The sequence below is a fragment of the Pristiophorus japonicus genome, chromosome 4 (assembly GCF_044704955.1).
Source record: "Pristiophorus japonicus isolate sPriJap1 chromosome 4, sPriJap1.hap1, whole genome shotgun sequence".
In the NCBI taxonomy this organism is placed as follows: Eukaryota; Metazoa; Chordata; class Chondrichthyes; family Pristiophoridae; genus Pristiophorus; species Pristiophorus japonicus.
This window is the reverse complement of record NC_091980.1, coordinates 300,685,812-300,705,967: the sequence shown is the minus strand read 5'-3', so window position 1 is coordinate 300,705,967 and position 20,156 is coordinate 300,685,812. Positions and strand designations below refer to the sequence as shown.

At 47.4% G+C, this 20,156-nt stretch overlaps 1 protein-coding gene across 1 annotated transcript in view; it reads right to left on the bottom strand.

Moving 5' to 3' along the window:
• The window catches only part of nrxn3a (neurexin 3a), a 2,272,338-nt gene that overhangs the window by 1,276,509 nt on the left and 975,673 nt on the right, over nt 1-20,156 (bottom strand). The window contains exons 9-10 of the mRNA XM_070879627.1: nt 14,103-14,484; nt 8,855-9,045 (exon numbers count right to left, since the gene is read on the bottom strand). Coding sequence (XP_070735728.1) covers nt 8,855-9,045; nt 14,103-14,484 — 573 coding nt within the window. The remainder of the gene's footprint in view (nt 1-8,854; nt 9,046-14,102; nt 14,485-20,156) is intronic.

The following is a 20,156-nucleotide window of genomic DNA, read 5'->3' as shown; positions in this document are numbered from 1 at the left end:
GGTCAAGTGGCCTACTCCTGCTCCTATTTCTTATGTTCTTAATTTGTTGCAGTCCTCCTCAGTATTGGCTATCACCGCTCCCCCACCCACCTCCCAATTTCGTGTCGCCCACAAATTTAGAAATTGTGTTTTTGATTCCAATGTCTAAATCATTAATATAAATTGTGAACAACGGTGGTCCCAGCACTGATCCTTGTGAAACACCACTACCCACCTTCTGCCTCTGTGAATAGCTCCCTTTACCCCTACTCTCTGCTTACTGTCTTGAAGCCAGCTAGCTATCCATTCTGCTACTTGTCCCCTGGCTCCACATTCTCTGACCTTGTTCATCAGTCTATTATGGGGTACCTTATCGAAGGCCTTTTGAAAATCTAAATAAATTACATTTACTACATTACCCTTGTCCACTCTGTTAATTTTTCAAAAAATTCAATGACGTCGGGGCAAGCAAGATTTTCCCTTTTTTATATTTTTGGTTTCAAGATGATCTATTTTCTCCTTTAGTAGGGATTTCATTATTTTCCCTACCACCGATGTTAAGCTGACTGGTCTATAATTCCCTGGACATGTTCGAGCTCCCTTCTTAAATATCCACCAGTCCTCTGGCATTGCACCTTTTTCTAAAGAATTACTAACCATGTGTAGTAATGCCTCTACTATTTCTTCTCTAGATTCTTTTAAAATGTGCGAATGTAATCCATCCGGATCAGATGTTTTATCCTCTTTGGGTTTTGTTAGTTTATATAGTATACCCATGGTATATACTAGGTCCGTGCAGCAGAGCTGGTCTCCAGTTGTCTTGGGTAACCCTTGCCACTGGACCAAGATCTAGCTCTGTCAAGCCCGTGTGGTGGCTGGTGTGCAACGGCCACCCCACGTTAAAAAAAAATCCACAAACAGGCATCTTCCACCCTTCAGGATGTAGTTCAGGTCCTTCATTGAAACACCTGTGAACTCGTCCTTTTTTCGGCGTGGAAGCAAGTCATCCCCGATACAAGGGACCACCCATGATGATGATGATGATGATGATAGTCTATCTCCTCATTTAATTTTAAATGCAGTTAACTCATTACTAATCTCATCATCCGATGTCATCTCCACCTGATCTATCTCCCTGCTAAATACTGAAGCAAAGTAATTATTTAATATCTATGCCATCTCTCGATTGCTGCTTGTGGTATCATCCTCTCCATCCCTAATCCTATCCAGGACTTCCTTTTTTTATTTATGTGCCTGTAAAAGATTTCACTATTTTGTTTTATGTTCCTTGATAATTTAATTTCATAGTTCCTCTCTGCCTTCCGACTTGTTCTTTTTGGGGTAGGAGCTGAATTATCGTGAACAAACTTTAAAACAGTTTTTAAAATTAATTTTAAAATCTGATCATTTTTAATTTAATAGAGAATTTTGACATTCCACCAATTTAAAATTATTTCTTCAGGGCCAGTACGGTTGTGTATCAGTAACTATTGCTCAAATCGCCGTTAAAATCCCAGTCACACCTCGTTTGAATGGGTCTAACTTTTTATGGGGTTTCTAACAGCGATATCTGTTCGGTAAAGGGGAAGATTTCACAGGTTGCCGGCTCTGTCTGTGTCTGTGTGGGGGGGATGCGCACAGCACAGCCTGTGGAGAAGCAGTGATTGATAAGCCGCAACTTCAGGAGTTCCGCATTAGGCTGCACTAAATCCTGAAGTTGTGGTCAGTTTCAACATGAAATGCAGCAAAAGCTACCAGATCACCAGCATCAGGCCCGCAAGTTCCAGGGCATTATGTTTCAACATGTGTGGCTCAATGTATTTTCGAGAGGAGTTTATGTAATGGGTAAACTTTCTATCTCTACCATTTTCTAAGTAGAATGTGATCATTTTCTAAATGCAAAACCTCATAGGTTGTCGGTGGAAACAGAGAGGGCGAAATTGCACTTTTTATATCCCGATAGTATCGTTAGCGCCGCACCTCGCGATTTGTGCCCTGGCCTGGCGCACGCCCTGTTGTGTATCTGTAAAGCATGCACTCCCATGTTCTGCCACCAGGGAGCGCATCCCCTGAAGTCCCAAGGGATCCCACCATCCCTTGGGAGCACTGTATATAAGCCGGCCCCTAAGGACTGTTCCTCACTCTGGAGTGTCTTATTAAGCCCCTGTTACTTTAACCTCCCTGTGTGCAGTCTCATCTGTGTTAGGAACACAATAACTGGCGACGAGTATACGAATCCAACGCAAAGATGCAACAAACTGTGGGCATCCTGGAGAAGTTCTCGGAGGGTGAGGACTGGGAAGCCTATGTCGAACGGCTAGACCAGTACTTTGTAGTCAACGAGCTGGACGGAGAAGGAAGCGCTACAAAAAGGAGAGCGGTCCTCCTCACGGTCTGCGGGGCACCGACCTACAGCCTCATGAAGAATCTTCTGGCTCCGATGAAACCCACAGATAAGTCATATGAGGAGCTGTGTACACTGGTTCGGGAGCATCTTAACCCGAGGGAGAGCATGCTAATGGCGAGGTATCGGTTCTACACGTGCCAGCGATCTGAAGGTCAGGAAGTGGCGAGCTACGTCGCCGAGCTAAGGCGACTTGCAGGACAATGTGAGTTTGATGGCTATCTGGAGCAGATGCTCAAGAGACTTTTTTGTACTGGGCATTGGCCACGAGACCATCCTATGAAAACTTTTGACTGTAAAGACACCGACCCTCAGTAAGGCCATTGCGATAGCACAGACGTTTATGTCCACCAGTGATAACACCAAACAGATCTCTCAGCACACAAGTGCTAGCAATGTTCATAAATTAACTGGAACTGTGTTTGTGAGCAGAAATGTACAGGACAGAAACCACGAGTCTGCAACTGCCAGCAGACCTCAGGTGACCCAGATGACTGAGTCTGCAACAAAGGATGAATGCAAGGCAATTCACACCTTATTGGTGTTGTGGAGGCTTCCATTCAGCCTATTCATGCCACTTCAAAGGGTATGTTTGCAAGAGCTGTGGAACAATGGGGCACCAGACGAGCTGCAAGCTCTGCAAAACCTGCTAACCACCACGTGGCAGAGGAAGATCGGTCCATGGTGGATCAAAGCAATTTCGAGCCTCAGAGAGAGGAGGCAGATGCAGAAGTACACGGGTTGCACACATTTTCGACGAAATGTCCACCTATAATGCTAAATGTAAAATTGAATGGCATACCCATAGCCATGGAACTGAACACTGGCGCTAGCCAATCCATCATGAGTAAAATTATGTTTGAGAGACTGTGGTGCAAAAAGGCACTGAGACCAGCCCTGTGCCCCATCCACACAAAACTGAGAACGTACACCAAAGAGCTCATCACTGTCCTGGGCAGCGCCATGGTCAAGGTCACCTACGAGGGCATGGTGCACAAACTGCCACTCTGGATTGTCCCGGGCGATGGCCCCACACTGCTTGCAAGGAGCTGGCTGGGCAAAGTCCGCTGGAACTGGGATGACATCCGAGCGCTATCACATGTCGATGAGACCTCATGTACCCAGGTTCTGAACAAATTTCCTTCCCTTTTTGAGCCAGGCATTGGAAACTTTTCTGGGGCGAAGGTGCGGATCCACTTGGTCCCAGAGGCACGACCCATTCATCACAAGGCGCGAGCGGTACCTCACATGATGAGGGAGAGAGTGGAAATCGAGAAGGAGAGGCTGCAACGCGAGGGCATCATCTCCCCAGTGGAATTCAGAAAGGCCAGCCCGATTGTTCCAGTACTCAAAAGTGATGGCACAGTCAGGATTTGCGGCGATTATAAAGTAACTATTAATCGTTTCTCGCTACAGGACCAATACCCGCTACCTAAGGCAGACGACCTATTTGCGATGCTGGCAGGAGGCCAGACATTCACCAAGCTCAAGCTGAGTTGGCCTACATGATGCAAGAGCTGGAGGAGTCTTCGAAGGGCCTCACCTGCATCAACACATGAAAGAAAGGCTCCCAACCGCCTCATCTTGTAAATAGTTTTCACTTTGGCTTTGGCGGGGGGAGTGATGTTGTGTATCTGTAAAGCATGCACTCCCATGTTCTGCCACCAGGGAGTGCATCCCCTGAAGTCCCAGGGGATCCCACCATCCCTTGGGAGCACTGTATATAAGCCGGCCCTAAGGCCTGTTCCTCACTCTGGAGTGTCTTAATAAAGACTGAGGTCACTGTTACTTTAACTTCCCTGTGTGCAGTCTCATCTGTGTTAGGAACACAATACGCCCGGTGATGACGTCATTGGAGCACGGGGAGAGTTCGGGGCGGTGGAGGGAGGGAGGATTCGGAGCGGGGGAGAGTTCAGAGGGAGAGTTCGGGCGCGATGGGAGAGTTCAGGGGCAGAGTTCAGAGTGGGGTGGGGGGGGGGAGTTTGGGGCGGGGGGGGGGGAAGTTTGAGATGCGGGGGAGAGTTCGGGGTGAGGGGGAGGAGTCGGGAGCGGGAGGAGAGTTCGTGGCGGGGGGGGAAGAGTTTGAAGAGGGGCAGTGGGGCAGAGTTCGGGCGCGGAGGGAGAGTTTGGAGCGGGGTGTGGGAGAGACTTCACCGTGCGGCGGGGGGGGGCGGAGTTTGAAGTGCGCGGTGGGAAAGTTCGGGGAGCGGGGGGTAGAATTGGTAGCATGGGGGGAGAGACTTCGGAGCATGGGGGGAGATTTTGGGGAGTGGGGGGAGACTTTAAAAAAAAGGAGGCAGACAAAAAGCAGGAAACTATAGACCAGTTAGCCCAACATCTGTCATTGGGAAAATGCTGGAGTCCATTATTAAGGAAGCAGTTATGGGACATTTGGAAAAGCATAATTCAGTCAAACAGAGTCAACATGGTTTTATGAAAGGGAAATCATGCTTGACAAATTTGCTGGAGTTCTTTGAGGATGTAATGAGCAGGGTGGATAAAGGGGAACCAGTGGATGTGGTGTATTTGGATTTCCAGAAGGCATTCGGTAAGGTGCCACATAAAAGGTTACTGCACAAGATAAAAGTTCACGGGGTTGGGGTTAATATATCATCATGCATAGAGGATTGATTAATTAACAGAAAACAGAGAGTCAGGATAAATGGGTCATTTTCCGGTTGGCAAACAGTAACTAGTGGGATGCCACAGAGATCGGTGCTGGGGCCTCAACTATCGGAGCGTGGGGGTTAGATCGGAGCGTGGGGGGAGAGATCAGAGCGTGGGGGGAGAGATCGGAGCGCGGGGGGAGAGATCGGAGCGTGGGGGGAGAGATCGGAGCGTGGGGGGGAGAGATCGGAGCGCGGGGGGAGAGATCGGAGCGTGGGGGGGAGAGATCGGAGCGCGGGGGGAGAGATCGGAGCGTGGGGGAAGAGATCGGAGCGCGGGGGGAGAGATCGGAGCGCGGGGGGAGAATTCAAAGCGTGGGGGGAGAGATCGGAGCGTGGGGGGAGAGATCGGAACGCGGGAAGAGAGATCGGTGCGCGGGAAGAGAGATCGGAGCGCGGGAAGAGAGATCGGAGCGTGGGGGGGAGAGTTCGGAGCGTGGGGGGAGAGATCGGAGCGCGGGGGGGAGAGATCGGAGCGCGGGGGGAGATATCGGAACGTGGGGGGAGAATTCAGAGCGTGGGGGGAGAATTCAGAGCGTGGGGGGGAGAGATCGGAACGCGGGAAGAGAGATCGGAGCGCGGGGGGTGAGATCGGAGTGTGGGGGGGGGGAGAGTTCGGAGCGTGAGGGGAGAGATTGGAGCGTGAGGGGAGAGATCAGAGTGTGGGGGGGGGGTAGAGTTTGGAGCGTGGGGGGAGAGATTGGAGCATGGGGGGGGGAGAGTTCGGAGCACGGGGGGAGAGATCGGAGTGTGGGGGGAGAAATCGGAGCGTGGGCGGAGAGTTCGGAGCGTGGGGGGAGAGATCAGAGTGTGCGGGGAGAGTTTGGAGCGTGGGGGGAGAGATCGGAGCGTGGGGGGAGAGATCGGAGCGTGGGGGGAGAGAGTTCGGAGCAGGGGGGGGAGAGATCGGAGCATGGGAGGAGAGATCGGAGCATCGGGGGGAGAGTTCGGAGCACGGGGGGAGAGTTCGGTGCGTGGGGAGAGAGATCGGAGCGTGGGGGGAGAGATCGGAGCGTGAGGGGAGAGTTTGGCGTGCGGGGGGAGAGTTCGGTGCGTGAGGGGAGAGATCGGAGCGTGAGGGGAGAGTTTGGAATGCGGGGGGAGAGATCGGAGCGTGGGGGAGAGATCGGAGTGTGAGGGGAGAGATCAGAGTGTGGGGGAGAGTTTGGAGCACGGGGGCGGGTAATCTCGTGCTGGAGCTGTTAATTCAAAATCGCTGACAAAATCTGAGGGACTCGCCCTCATTTCAAGATGATAATTACTGACCCGCCTCTCCCGAGCGGGTTACTTGTCCGACTACAACCCGCCTGGTTAATTTGGAAGTAGGCGTGCTGATGACGAGTTGTGGTCGGGTTAACACCCCCTCCGCACTAAGCCACTTCCCCCAGTGCCAGCGGGGGAGCGGTTACATTCCACCCCCCACCCCCACCCCATCTCAACAATCAAAGATTTTGCAGAAATGGCATATTTAAGTTTTATTTCTGAAAACTTGCTGTTGACAAATAGTACGATGCTTAATATCATTTAATACATTTCATTTGAATGCTTTTCATTGCAAATTAATTCGCTCAGAATAAATTCCAAGTTATTCAGACTAGCACGGCAGGGAAACAGAATTACAGAAGAGCCCAGGATGTTTAATTGCCTGACAGATGCAGAAATATCTCACTGCAGGATCACTTGTGCCCAAACTGACAAGGCCCTTAATGAAGTGACAGGATTTTTTTTAAAGCCCCTTTGAAAACTCAAGTTTGCCATCACTACTCACGACTTCTGTATTTATTGTATCTTTATCTCTTCTGAAGAGACATTCCTGGGATGAGAGGAGAGATGGAGACGAATGAGAGGTGATCTCATTGAAACATAGATTCTGAGGGGGGGTTGACAGGGTCGATGCTGAGAGGCTGTTTCCCCTGGCCGGAGAGTCTAGAACTAGGGGTCATAGTCTCAGGATAAGAGGTCGGAAATATGGCAGCCAATATACGCACAGCAAGCTCACACAATCAGCAGTGTGATAATGACCAGCCAATGTTTTGTTTTAAGTGGTGGTTGAGGGATAAATATTAGCTAGGATACAGGGGATAACTCACCTGCTCTTCTTTGAAATAGTGCCATAGGATCTTTTAAATCCACTTCAGCGAGCAGACAGGGTCTCAGTTTGACGTTTCCTCCGAAAGACGACTCCCTCAGCACTGCACCATCATCAACATCGTAGGCTGTCCCTCGAATGAGGATGACTTGCTTCCATACCAAAAGGGATGAGCTCACAGATGCTTCAGTGAAGGACCCAATATTCCAGTCCTGAACTCCAGTTGAGGGGGTGGAAGATGCCTGTGCGTAGATTTTTCTAACATGTGGTGACCGTTGCACACCAGCCACCACACGGGCTCGACAGAGCTAGGCCTTTATCCAGTGGCAAGGGTTAACCAGGACGGCTGGAGACCTGCTCTGCTGCACGGACCTAGTGCGCGCACATATCGCAGTGCGGGCTGGCCCGTGCTGCCCCTGGGCCCTCGGCTCTTCTGGGCCCCCTACCCTCATTTGCCGCACCTCCGCTATAAAAGGGCTGGAGCAGCATACCACGGCAACGTCCAGCGCGAGCTGCTCCAGATGTGCGACGATTTCGAGGTGGCCGATTGGGTGACGTCATAAAAAAACCCAGGTCGCCGTTTAGAGCGTGGGCAGGGACGTCGGCGGGGCCCAGGTACAGCGGAGGAGCGGGAAGGTCGGGGCGGATGAGCGGTGAGAGATCGTGGCGGAGGTGCGCCAAATGATCGGGGCGGAGAAGCAGCGAGAGATCGAGGCAGAAATGCGGAAAATGGTCGGGGGCGGAGGAGCGGTGAGAGATCGAGACAGAAATGCGGCAAATGGTCGGGGGCGGAGGAGCGGTGAGAGGTCGTGACTGAGATTCGGCGAGCGACTGCGGCAGAGGGGCAGCGAATGTTTGCTGCAGAGGTGCGGTGAGAGATCATGGCGGAGGTGAGGTGGATGTCCTGTGGCGGAGGAGCGCTACGAGATCGTGGCGGAGAGGCGGCGAATGTTTGTGGCAGAGGAGCAGCGGGAGAGAAATCAGCACTGCACTGAAGTGTCAGCCTCGATTTATGTGCTCAAGTCTCTGGAGTGGGACGTGAACCCAAACCTTCTGACTCAGATGCTCATTAACAGCCTTGGGTAACATTTCTTATGTTAAGAACATAAGAACATAAGAAATAAGAGCAGGAGTAGGCTATTTGGTCCTTCGAGCTGCTCCGCCATTTAATAAGATCATGGCTGATCTGATCATGGACTCAGTTCCACTTCCCTGCCCGCTCCCCATAACCCTTTACTCCCTTATCTCTCAAAAATCTGTCTATATCCGCCTTAAATATATTCAATGACCCAGCCTCCACAGCTCGCTGGGGCAAAGAATTCCACAGATTTACAACCCTCTGAGAGAAGAAATTCCTCCTCATCTCAGTTTTAAATGGGCAGCCCCTTATTCGAAGACCATGTCCCTAGTTTTAGTTTCCCCGATGAGTGGAAATATCCTCTCTGCATCCACCTTGTCGAGCCCCCTCATTATCTTATAAGTTTCAATAAGATCACCTCTCATTCTTCTAAACTCCAATGTGTCCAGGCCCAACCTACTCAACCTATCTTCATAAGTTAACCCCCTCATCTCCGGAATCAACCTAGTGAACCTTATGTTCTTATGTCTGTCAGTAAGGTCCAATCCTCTACAAATCAAAATGACAGTGTCATTTAATGTAACGTGCAGATAAACTGACTGCATTAGGATGAGGGAGGCAAACTGAAAGAAGCTTACCTTTAAGGTCCAGGTTTTTGGCACCATTGATGATCTGAGTCACAGATCTCGCATCCACCTTCAACGTGTGCGTGTTGCTGTTATCCCTGGTGATCACTACATTGTGCCATTGATTGTCACTCAAGGCCTTCTCAGAGTTCCCCTTGATAACATTGGGCCCATTTCCCAGATCAAACACATAGTGGATATATCTGCAGAAGGATAAAGATTCATTGAGTTAAAAAAAAACTTGTGGAGAACAAAGAACATTAACAAATTCAGAGAAGGTTCACTAGGTTGATTCCGGAGATGAGGGGGCTGACTTATGAAGATAGGCTGAGTAGGTTGGACCTATATTCCTTGGAGTTCAGAAGAATGAGAGGCGATCTTATCGATAATGAGGGGGCTCGACAAAGTGGATGCAGAGAGGATATTTCCACTCATCAGGGAAATTAAAACTAGGGTCTCAGAATAAGGGGGTTGCTCATTTAAAACTGAAATGAGGAGGAATTTCTTCTCTCAGAGGGTTGTAAATCGATGGAATTCTCTGCCTCACAGAGCTGTGGAGGCCTGGTCATTGAATACATTTAAGGTGGAAAGAGACAGATTTTTTGAGTGATAAAGGAATAAAGGGTTATGGGGAGCGGGCAGGGAAGTGGAGCTGAGCCCAAGATCAGATCAGCCATGATCTTATTAAATGGCGGAGCAGGCTCGAGGGGCCGAATGGCCTAATCCTGCTCCTATTTCTTATGTCCTTATGTTCTTAACAAGCAAAAAATTAAAATAGGAATGAATGCATATTATTAACTGCAATTGAAAATTAGGATTGCAACAAAATATTGCACTGTTTTAAAAAAAACATACACTTTGTATAAAAACAGAAAATGCTGGAATTGCTCAGCAGGTCAGACAGCATCTGTGGAGAGGGAGAGAGTTACTCAGAGTCTATCGCCACCTGAAACATTAACTCTGTTTCCCCCTCCACACACACTGCCTGACCGACCGAGTATCTACAGTATTTTCTGTTTTAATTTGAGATTTCCAGCATCCGCAGTATTTTGCAACTGCAAACACTTCATATAATTTACATTAAAATCGGAAAAAAGAATGAGAAGCTGTTTGAGCGGTTATCACAGACTCATTGTTCAATTTTAATTCAATTTTGGCAATGAAAATGTTAACCAGTTTTTCAATTATTATTTAATGTTTCTTCTTTTTTAAAAAAAAAACGCACTCTTGAATTTCCTCCCCTCCCAAAACCAATGACAACAACAACTTGTATTTATATAGCACCTTTAATGTAGTGAAACATCCCAAGGCGCTTCACTGGAGTACTATGAGATTGAAAAAATTTGATAACGAGCCGCATAAATGGACATTAGCGCCAGTGACCAAAAGCAGCGTCTTGAAGGAGGAAAGAGATAGAGAGATGGGGAGGTTTAGATAGGGAATTCCAGAGCTTGGGGCCCAGGCAACAGAAGGCACGGCCACCGATGGTTGAGCGATTATAATCAGGGATGCTCAAGATCAGCCATTGAATGGCGGAGCAGGTTCGAGCGGCCAGATGGCCTACTCCTGCTCCTATTTCTTATGTAAGAGGGCAGAATTAGAGGAGCACAGACATCTCGGATGGGTTGTGGGGCTGGAGGAGATTACAGAGATTGGTGTAACAAGTTCCATAGGCAGCTTTCACCCTTTAATGCCTTGTCCAGGTAGGGCTTATGTGCAGTCCCGGCCTCTAAGACCATCAGCAGGCCGGGGCCATCAGAGGGAGCAGCGTGCGGTGGCATACCACTGCAGGAGGGCGACGGCTGCGAAGCCAGGTCGCTGATTGCAGTGCGGGTCGGCACAGCAGGAAGGGCGAAGGAGCGGCAAGAGTTTGGAGAAGGAAGTGACCGAGGTCCAGGAGAGGCGTGAGTCTGGGGTCCAGAAGAGGCGAGGGCCCAGGGGAACCATGGGCCAGCCCACACTGCGATATGTTGTGCGCACTAGATCTGTGCAGCAGAGCTGGTCTCCAGTCGTCCTGGTTAACCCTTGCCACTGGACCAAGACCTAGCTCTGTCAAGCCCGTGTGGTGGCTGGTGTGCAACCTGTTAAAAAAATCCACACACAGGCATCTTCCACCCTTCAGGATGTAGTTCGGGACCGGGAATATTAGATCCATCATTGATATCCATCATCGGTATTCACTAAGGAGGATACAAACAACCTTCCGGATATAAAAGGGGTCAGAGGGTCTAGTAAGGAGGGGGAACTGAGGGAAATCTTTATTAGTCGGGAAATTGTGTTGGGGAAATTGATGGGATTGAAGGCCGATAAATCCCCAGGGCCTGATGGACTGCATCCCAGAGTACTTCAGGAGGTGGCCTTGGAAATAGCGGATGCATTGACAGTCATTTTCCAACATTCCATTGACTCTGGATCAGTTCCTATCGAGTGGAGGGTAGCCAATGTAACCCCACTTTTTAAAAAAAGGAGGGAGAGAGAAAACAGGGAATTATAGACCGGTCAGTCTGACCTCAGTAGTGGGTAAAATGATGGAATCAATTATTAAGGATGTCATAGCAGTGCATCTGGAAAATGGTGACATGATAGGCCCAAGTCAGCATGGATTTGTGAACGGGAAATCATGCTTGACAAATCTTCTGGAATTTTTTGAGGATGTTTCCAGTAAAGTGGACAAAGGAGAACCAGTTGATGTGGTATATTTGGACTTTCAGAAGGCTTTCGACAAGGTCCCACACAAGAGATTAATGTGCAAAGTTAAAGCACATGGGATTGGGGGTAGTGTGCTGACGTGGATTGAGAACTGGTTGGCAGACAGGAAGCAAAGAGTAGGAGTAAACGGGTACTTTTCAGAATGGCAGGCAGTGACTAGTGGGGTGCCGCAAGGTTCTGTGCTGGGGCCCCAGCTGTTTACATTGTACATTAATGATTTAGACGAGGGGATTAAATGCAGTATCTCCAAATTTGCAGATGACACTAAGTTGGGTGGCAGTGTGAGCTGCGAGGAGGATGCTATTAGGCTGCAGAGTGACTTGGATAGGTTAGGTGAGTGGGCAAATGCATGGCAGATGAAGTATAATGTGGATAAATGTGAGGTTATCCACTTTGGTGGTAAAAACAGAGAGACAGACTATTATCTGAATGGTGACAGATTAGGAAAAGGGAAGGTGCAACGAGACCTGGGTGTCATGGTACATCAGTCATTGAAGGTTAGCATGCAGGTACAGCAGGCGGTTAAGAAAGCAAATGGCATGTTGGCCTTCATAGCGAGGGGATTTGAATACAGGGGCAGGGAGGTGTTGCTACAGTTGTACAGGGCCTTGGTGAGGCCACACCTGGAGTATTGTGTACAGTTTTGGTCTCCTAACTTGAGGAAGGACATTCTTGCTATTGAGGGAGTGCAGCGAAGATTCACCAGACTGATTCCCGGGATGGCGGGACTGACCTATCAAGAAAGACTGGATCAACTGGGCTTGTATTCACTGGAGTTCAGAAGAATGAGAGGGGACCTCATAGAAACGTTTAAAATTCTGACGGGTTTAGACAGGTTAGATGCAGGAAGAATGTTCCCAATGTTGGGGAAGTCCAGAACCAGGGGTCACAGTCTGAGGATAAGGGGTAAGCCATTTAGGACCGAGATGAGGAGAAACTTCTTCACCCAGAGAGTGGTGAACCTGTGGAATTCTCTACCACAGAAAGTAGTTGAGGCCAATTCACTAAATATATTCAAAAGGGAGTTAGATGAAGTCCTTACTACTCGGGGGATCAAGGGTTATGGCGAGAAAGCAGGAATGGGGTACTTAAGTTTCATGTTCAGCCATGAACTCATTGAATGGCGGTGCAGGCTAGAAGGGCTGAATGGCCTGCTCCTGCACCTATTTTCTATGTTTCTATGATACACCTGTGAACTCATTCCTTTTTGGCGTGGAAGCAAGTCATCCTCGCTTCGAGAGATTGCCTATGATGATGATGATTCATGTGTGAACTCTGACTGTGCGGTTTGTAAAGAAAGCATTTGTATGCTGCTATTTATAGCCTTGGGATGTCCCAATGCACCTTTACAGCCATTGACAGCAAGTGTAGTCACTGTTGATATCTAGGCACGTAGCTTGAAAGGAGACGGAAACATGGACTCTGCCTTCTTGAAAGGTCGTGAATGGGATGAGACTTAATGAAGATATACAAAATACCAACTTGAATCGGCAAAAGTTAATAGCGGTGGTATTCCAAGTTAAACCTATAGGACGAGGAGACATTGGTACAAACAATTACAAGGCAACAGGTCAAACTGATGTCTGGGATCACTTTACACAAAGGGTGATTCATACTGCGGGAGATAGTGGAGGCAGAAATCCTGGCATCAGGCAAGAAGCAGTTAGATGCTGTGATGGGAGACTGAAGGAAATGTGCAGAATGGCCTCCCTCATCTCTGCCTATCTTTGTGATATTTGTTCTTAAAACACACCAATTGTTCAAGCTCGCTCTTTGGTATAAGAAGCCAGACTTCCAGTGTGAAACTTCAGTCGAGGCCAATTCACCTGCTGATAATTATTTTATTTCTTTAAAATGCAATTAGCCAGCGTTTCTCTGATGTAATTAGTTTAATAAGCACTTCTTAAAATGTGTTTTAAAACGTCCTGAATTGCTGATCATTATTTTTTTTTAAAAGCAATTAGCCTGCGTATCTCTAATGTAATTAGTTAAAACATAGAATTTGCTTTAAAGGTTGTTGTGACAACGGAAATACAAAAACAAAGTTTAAGGAGTCTTTGCTGAATTGAAATGGTAATGCCAGGAGTTAGAAAAACACACATATATATATATATATATATACAGAAACTATCTGATGGCATATGTATCATCAAATAGTTTCAAGTCAAGAACTCAGTCAGTCGGCTCAGGGTCAACAGAAGTTCAAATCACAATGCAGAAAAGATTCCTTAAACTTTGTATTTGTATTTCCAAAGAAGAGTATGGGGGGTTAATCCCTGGTGTCCTGGCCAATATTTATCTCTCAATCAACACAACAAAAAACAGATTATCTGGTCATTATCACATTGCTGTTTGTGGGAGCTTGCTGTGCGCAAGTTGGCTGCCGCGTTTCCCACATTACAGCAGTGACTGCACTTCGAAAAAGTACTTCATGGGCTGTGAAGCACTTTGAGACGTCCGGTGGTCGTGACAGGCGCTAGAGAAATCCAAGTCTTTCTTTCTTATACACATGCAAATGGAGAACGTATCCTGTCAACCAAGAAAAGCTTACCCTTTAACTAATTCCACTGCAATGAAGTCGTTGCCGTCTCCGCTGTTGAACAGGATGAATCCGTCGGGAGCAGTGGTCTTGAACTGGAAGAAGAGGTGCATGGAGGTGTACGCCTGCAGTGTGGCCAGGGTCAAGTAGCTGTTCTTGGTTTTGAAGGTAACAGGATCGGCAATAATAGACCGCATGCCAAACCTGGCGTTGATTTCGCAGTATTCAATGTCCCCGTTCTTGCACAGGTCAATGTACATCATCCCGTTGAACATCAGGCTCTGCAGGTGCCCAATGAAGCTGGACGGGGCGACTGAGATGAAGCGTCGTTCTGTCATTATGCCAGACTCGATGTTGTGAAATTCCAGTCGCGTGTGGTCGCCAAGCATTTGACCTAAAAATTAAAAATAAAGCACACGGTTAGTGATGCTGGCCAGCTCATATTTCATTCACCCCCTCCCCGCCCCGCCAACCCCCTTTCACTTTTTGCAGCCAGTGCAACATAACTGGACCACGTACAGCACAGGCTAAATACAGGGTATTCCTCCTGTTATTTAGCCCCAATAAGGTGCCATGATCATATTGAATGGCGGTGCAGGTTCGAAGGGCCAAATGGCCTACTCCTGCTCCTATTTTCTATGTTTCTAAACCCTATCTTTAAAACATCTTGCATCAGTGAGAATCACTGCTTTCCCTCAATTACCACCTTGAGATTTCTAGTTTAGTACCAATTTGTGCTAATTTACAGCCAGTTAGATGTTGCGGACTAGCTGTTAAGCCCACTGCATTATTCAGATCCCATTTAGTCACCCGTTTATGAAACTAACCCAAAATCTACATAAGAACATAAGAAATAGAAACAGGAGTAGGCCATTTGGCCCCTTGAGCCTGCTCCACCATTCAATAAGATCATGGCTGATCTGATCATGGACTCAGCTCCACTTCCCTGCCCGCTCCCCATAAGCCTTGACTCCCCATATTTCAAAAACCTGTCTATCTCCGCCTTAAATATATTCAATGACCCAGCCTCCACAGCTCTCTGGGGTAGAGAATTCCACATATTCATGACCCTCTGAGAAAAGAAATTCCTCCTCATCTCAGTTCTAAATGGGCGACCCCTTATTCTGAAACTATGCCCCCTCGTTCTAGATTCCCCAATGAGGGGAAACATCCTCTCTGCATCTACCTTGTTGAGCCCCCTCATATATTTCAATAAGATCACCTCTCATTCTTCTGAACTCCAATGAGTATAGGCCCAACCTGCTCAACCTTTCCTCATAAGTCAACCCTCTCATCTCAGGAATTAACCTGGTGAACCTTCTCTGAACTGCCTCCAATGCCAGTATATCCCTCCTTGAATAAGGAAACCAAAACTGTACACAGTACTCTAGGTGTGGTCTCACCAATACCCTGTACAGTTGTAGCAGGACTTCCCTACTTTTATACTACAGCCCTCTTGCAATAAAGGCCAACATTCCATTTGCCTTCCTAATTACTTGCTGTACTTACATGCTAACATTTTGTGTTTCATGTACGAGGACCCCCAGATCCCTCTGTACCGCAGCATTTTGCAGTCTCTCGCCATTTAAATAATAATTTGTTTTGTTATTCTTCCTACCAAAGTGGATAACTTCACATTTTCCCACATTATATTCCATCTGCCAAATTTCTGCCCACTCACTTAACTTATCTATATCCCTTTGCAGATTATTTGTGTTCTCTTCACAACTTGCTTTTCCACCTATCTTTGTATCATCAGCAAATTTGGCTACATTATACTCGGTCCCCTCATCCAAGTCATGAATATAGATTGTAAATAGTTGAGACCCCAGCACTGATCCCTGTGGTACCCCACTAGTTACAGTTTGCCAACCTGAAAATGACCCATTTATCCCGACGCTCTGTTTTCTGTTAGTTAGCCAATCCTCTATCCAGGCTAATATATTACCCCCAATCCCATGAGCTCTTATCTTGTGCAGTAACCTTTTATGTGGCACTTTATCGAAAGCCTTCTGCAAATCCAAATACACCACATCCACTGGTTCCCCCTTATCCACCCTGCTCGTTACATCCTTTCAGAAAAGCATGCTGACTCTGCTTGATTATATTATGATTTTCTAAATGTCCTGCGACTACTTAATGGACTCCAGAATTTTCAAAATGACAGATGTTAGGCTAACTGGTCGAGAATTTCCTGTTTTCTGACTCCCTCCTTTCTTGAATAGGGGCGTGACATTTGCGGTTTTCCAATTCCCCAGAATCCAGGGAATTTTGGTAGATTACAACCAATGCATCCACTATCTCTGCAGCCACTTCTTTGATGCAGGCCGTCAGGTCCAGGGGACTTGTCCACCTTAAGTCCCATTAGTTTACCTAGTACTTTTTCTCTAGTGATAGTGATTGTTTTAAGTTCCCCCCTCCCTATAGCCCCTTGATTATCTATTATTATTGAGTTGCTTTTAGTGTCTTCTGCCATGAAGCCCGATATAAAATATTTTGTTCTAAGTCTCTGCCATTTCCCTGTCTCCCATTATTAATTCCCCAGTTTCCCAGTTCCTCAAGGGACCAACGTTTACTTTAGCTACTCTCTTCCTTTTTGTCTAGGGACACTTATCTATTAAGTGTCCCGCAAACAGAAACAGCTGGATCGCACTTTTGCCATCGCAGAAGTATCCACTTCTGTTGGCAGTTTAACGGATTATAAAATTCACCTTAATGCACCACTTGGTGTGATACAGAGACTAAGGGTGCATTTACATCATAATTGGAGGGCTGATCAGTATCAGCTGTGGCTCAGTGAGTAGCACTCTCGCCTCTGAGTCAGAAGGTTGTGGGTTCAAGTCCCATTCCAGGGACTTGAGCGCAAAAAAAATCTGAGCTGATACTCCAGTGCAGGGCTGAGGGAGTGCTGCACTGTCAGAGGTGCTGTCTTTCAGAGGAGACATTAAACCGAGGCTCCGTCTGTTCTCTCAGATGGATGTAAAAGATCCCATGGCACTATTTCTAAGGATAAGGGGTAAGCCATTTAGGACCGAGATGCGGAGGAACTTCTTCACCCAGAGAGTGGTGAACCTGTGGAATTCTCTACCACAGAAAGTTGTTGAGGCCAATTCACTAAATATATTCAAAAAGGAGTTAGATGAGGTCCTTACTGCTAGGGGGATCAAGGGGTATGGCGAGAAAGCAGGAATGGGGTACTGAAGTTGAATGTTCAGCCATGAACTCATTGAATGGCGGTGCAGGCTAGAAGGGCCGAATGGCCTACTCCTGCACCTATTTTCTATGTTTCTATGTAACAGCAGAGAAGTTATCCCCGGTGTCCTGGCCAATATTTATCACTGCATCAACATTTAAAAAAACAGATGATCTGGTCATTATCACATTACAACAGTGACTACACGCCAAAAAATACTTCATTGGCTGTAAAGCGCTTTGAGACGTCCAGTAGTTGTGAAAGACACTAATTAAATGCAAGTCTTTCTTTCTATGATCGTAATTATAGTGTAAGTACAGCCCAAGCACAAGTCAGGGCTTGATCTCACACCTCAACAGAACGCTGCTCCTTGGAGGAGGGAGTCCCACTCAGCTTCACTTCGGAGGGAGGTTGGCCTGCACACTCAACTATGAAGTTTAGCATCGGTACGACATAGTTTCAGTTTCTGCACTACCATTGTGGAGTGTGAGAGCAGGAGACTTCTCGGTTCAATCACTTGTGTGTACTGAGCAAGTTGATCACAGGCTGTGCTGGGAACATTGCAATTGGGCTGATACCTTGGGCACAGAAAGGGTGAATAGGCTACATCTTTTAATTTCTAATCGTTATCCTGCAATCCTAGAAGATGCAGTTTTGTAATGTTGGATGAGGCCAAGTTTGTGCTCAGATGTAATGCTCCCTAAACAAACTGTTGACTGGACTCATATTAGGATATTAGGGGAATCGAGGGATATGGGGATAGTGCAGGAAAGTGGAGTTGAGGTAGAATATCAGGTCATCATCATAGGCAGTCCCTCGGAATCGAGGAAGACTTGCTTCCACTCCTAAAGTGAGTCCTTTGGTGGCTGAACAGTCCAATGCGAGAGCCACAGACCCTGTCACAGGTGGGACAGACATTCGTCGGGGGAAGGGGAAGGAGGGGGATAGGACTGATTTGCCGCACGCTCCTTCCGCTGCCTGCGCCTGGCCTCTTCATGCTCGCGGCGTTGAGATTCGAAGAGCTCAACGCCCTCCCGGATGCACTTTCTCCACCTCAGGCGGTCTTCGGCCAGGGACTCCCAGGTGCCAGTGCTGTTGACGCACTTTATAAGGAGGCTTTGAGGGTGTCCTTGTAGCATTTTCGCTGCCCACCTTTGGCTCATTTGCCATGAGGAGGTCCACATAGAGCAATTGCTTAGGGAGCCTCATTGCTGGCATGTGAACTATGTGGCCTGCCCAGCAAAGCTGATCAAGTGTGGTCAGTGCTTCAATGCTGGGGATGTTAGCCTGGACGAGGACACTATGTTGGTGTGCCTGTCCTCCCAGGGGATTTGCAGGATCTTGCGGAGACATTGTTGGTGATATATCTCCAGCGACTTGAGGTGTCTTCTGTACATCGTCCATGCCTTTGATCATAGAAACATAGAAACATACAAAATAGGTGCAGGAGTAGACCATTCCACCCTTCAAGACTGCACCACCATTCAATATGATCATGGCTGTCATTCACCTCAGTACCCCTTTCCTGTTTTCTCTCCATACCCCTTGATCCCTTTCGCCGTAAGGGCCACATCTAACTCCCTCTTGAATATATCCAATGAACTGGCATCAACAACTCTCTGCGGCAGGGAATTCCACAGGTTAACAACTCTCTGAGTGAAGAAGTTTCTCCTCATCTCAGTCCTAAATGGCATACCCCTTATCCTAAGACTGTGTCCCCTGGTTCTGGACTTCCCCAACATTGGGAACATTCTTCCTGCATCTAACCTGTCCAGTCCCGACAGAATCTTATATGTTTCTATAAGATCCCCTCTCATCCTTCTAAACTCTAGTGAATAAAGGCCCAGTTGATCCAGTCTCTCCTCATATGTCAGTCCAGTCATCCCGGGAATCAGTCTGGTGAACCTTCGCTGCACTCCCTCAATAGCAAGAACGTCCTTCCTCAGATTAGGGGGGCAGGTATTACTACAGCCCTGTAGACCATGAGCTTGGTGGTAGATTTGAGGGTTAGGTATGATCTCACTGAATGGTGGAGCAGGCTCAAGGGGCCGAATGGCCTACTCCTGCTCCTAATTCTTATGTTCTTACACTGGAAGTGCTTGAGAGCTGCACCTTCAGGAGAGGAGGTGCAAGCAGCGGAAGAAAGATAAAACGTGTTTTCAAACAGAGGAAACTGACAGCTACTGAGTACTAATTCTAGCTTTGGCAACACTTCGAAGGTTTCACGATGGGACTTTATTGCTAAATACATGCCAATATTTCTCAACTCATGATATGTTTGAAACTGAACTTCAAAACGGTGGCTGTCTTTCCTTATTTCTGTATTATGAGTCATTATCCGCACAGAGTTGACTCCAAATTATAAGTGGCAAGTGCACGTGTAAGATGAAATAGCACCACATGTATTCTAGGCATTTTCCCAACTATAGTCACCGCACTTCAAAATCGGTGAAGTGTTCGAGACATTTTTGAGTTGCGTTGCAATATAAATGAAAGTCTTTGTTAAAGGTCAGTGCTTTAAATTCATGGGATTACACTTACTTTAAAAAAAACTTTTTAAAGAACCCAAGGATAACTTGTAACTAACATTAACAAAGCCACATTCCCTGGACTGTGAGAATAGAGGAATGAGGGACGGGAGAAATACCATAGTTTTGAGGTCCTGGTAAAGAATGAGTGGATGTATGAAAGGGCACAATGAGTTTTGGTCTCCGTATTTAAGGAAGGATATACTTGCATTGGAGGCTGTTCAGAGAAGGTTCACTTGGTTGATTCCGGAGATGAGGGGGTTGATTTATGAGAATAGATTGAGTAGGTTGGGCCTATACACACCGGAGTTCAGAAGAATGAGAGGTGATCTTATCGAAACATAT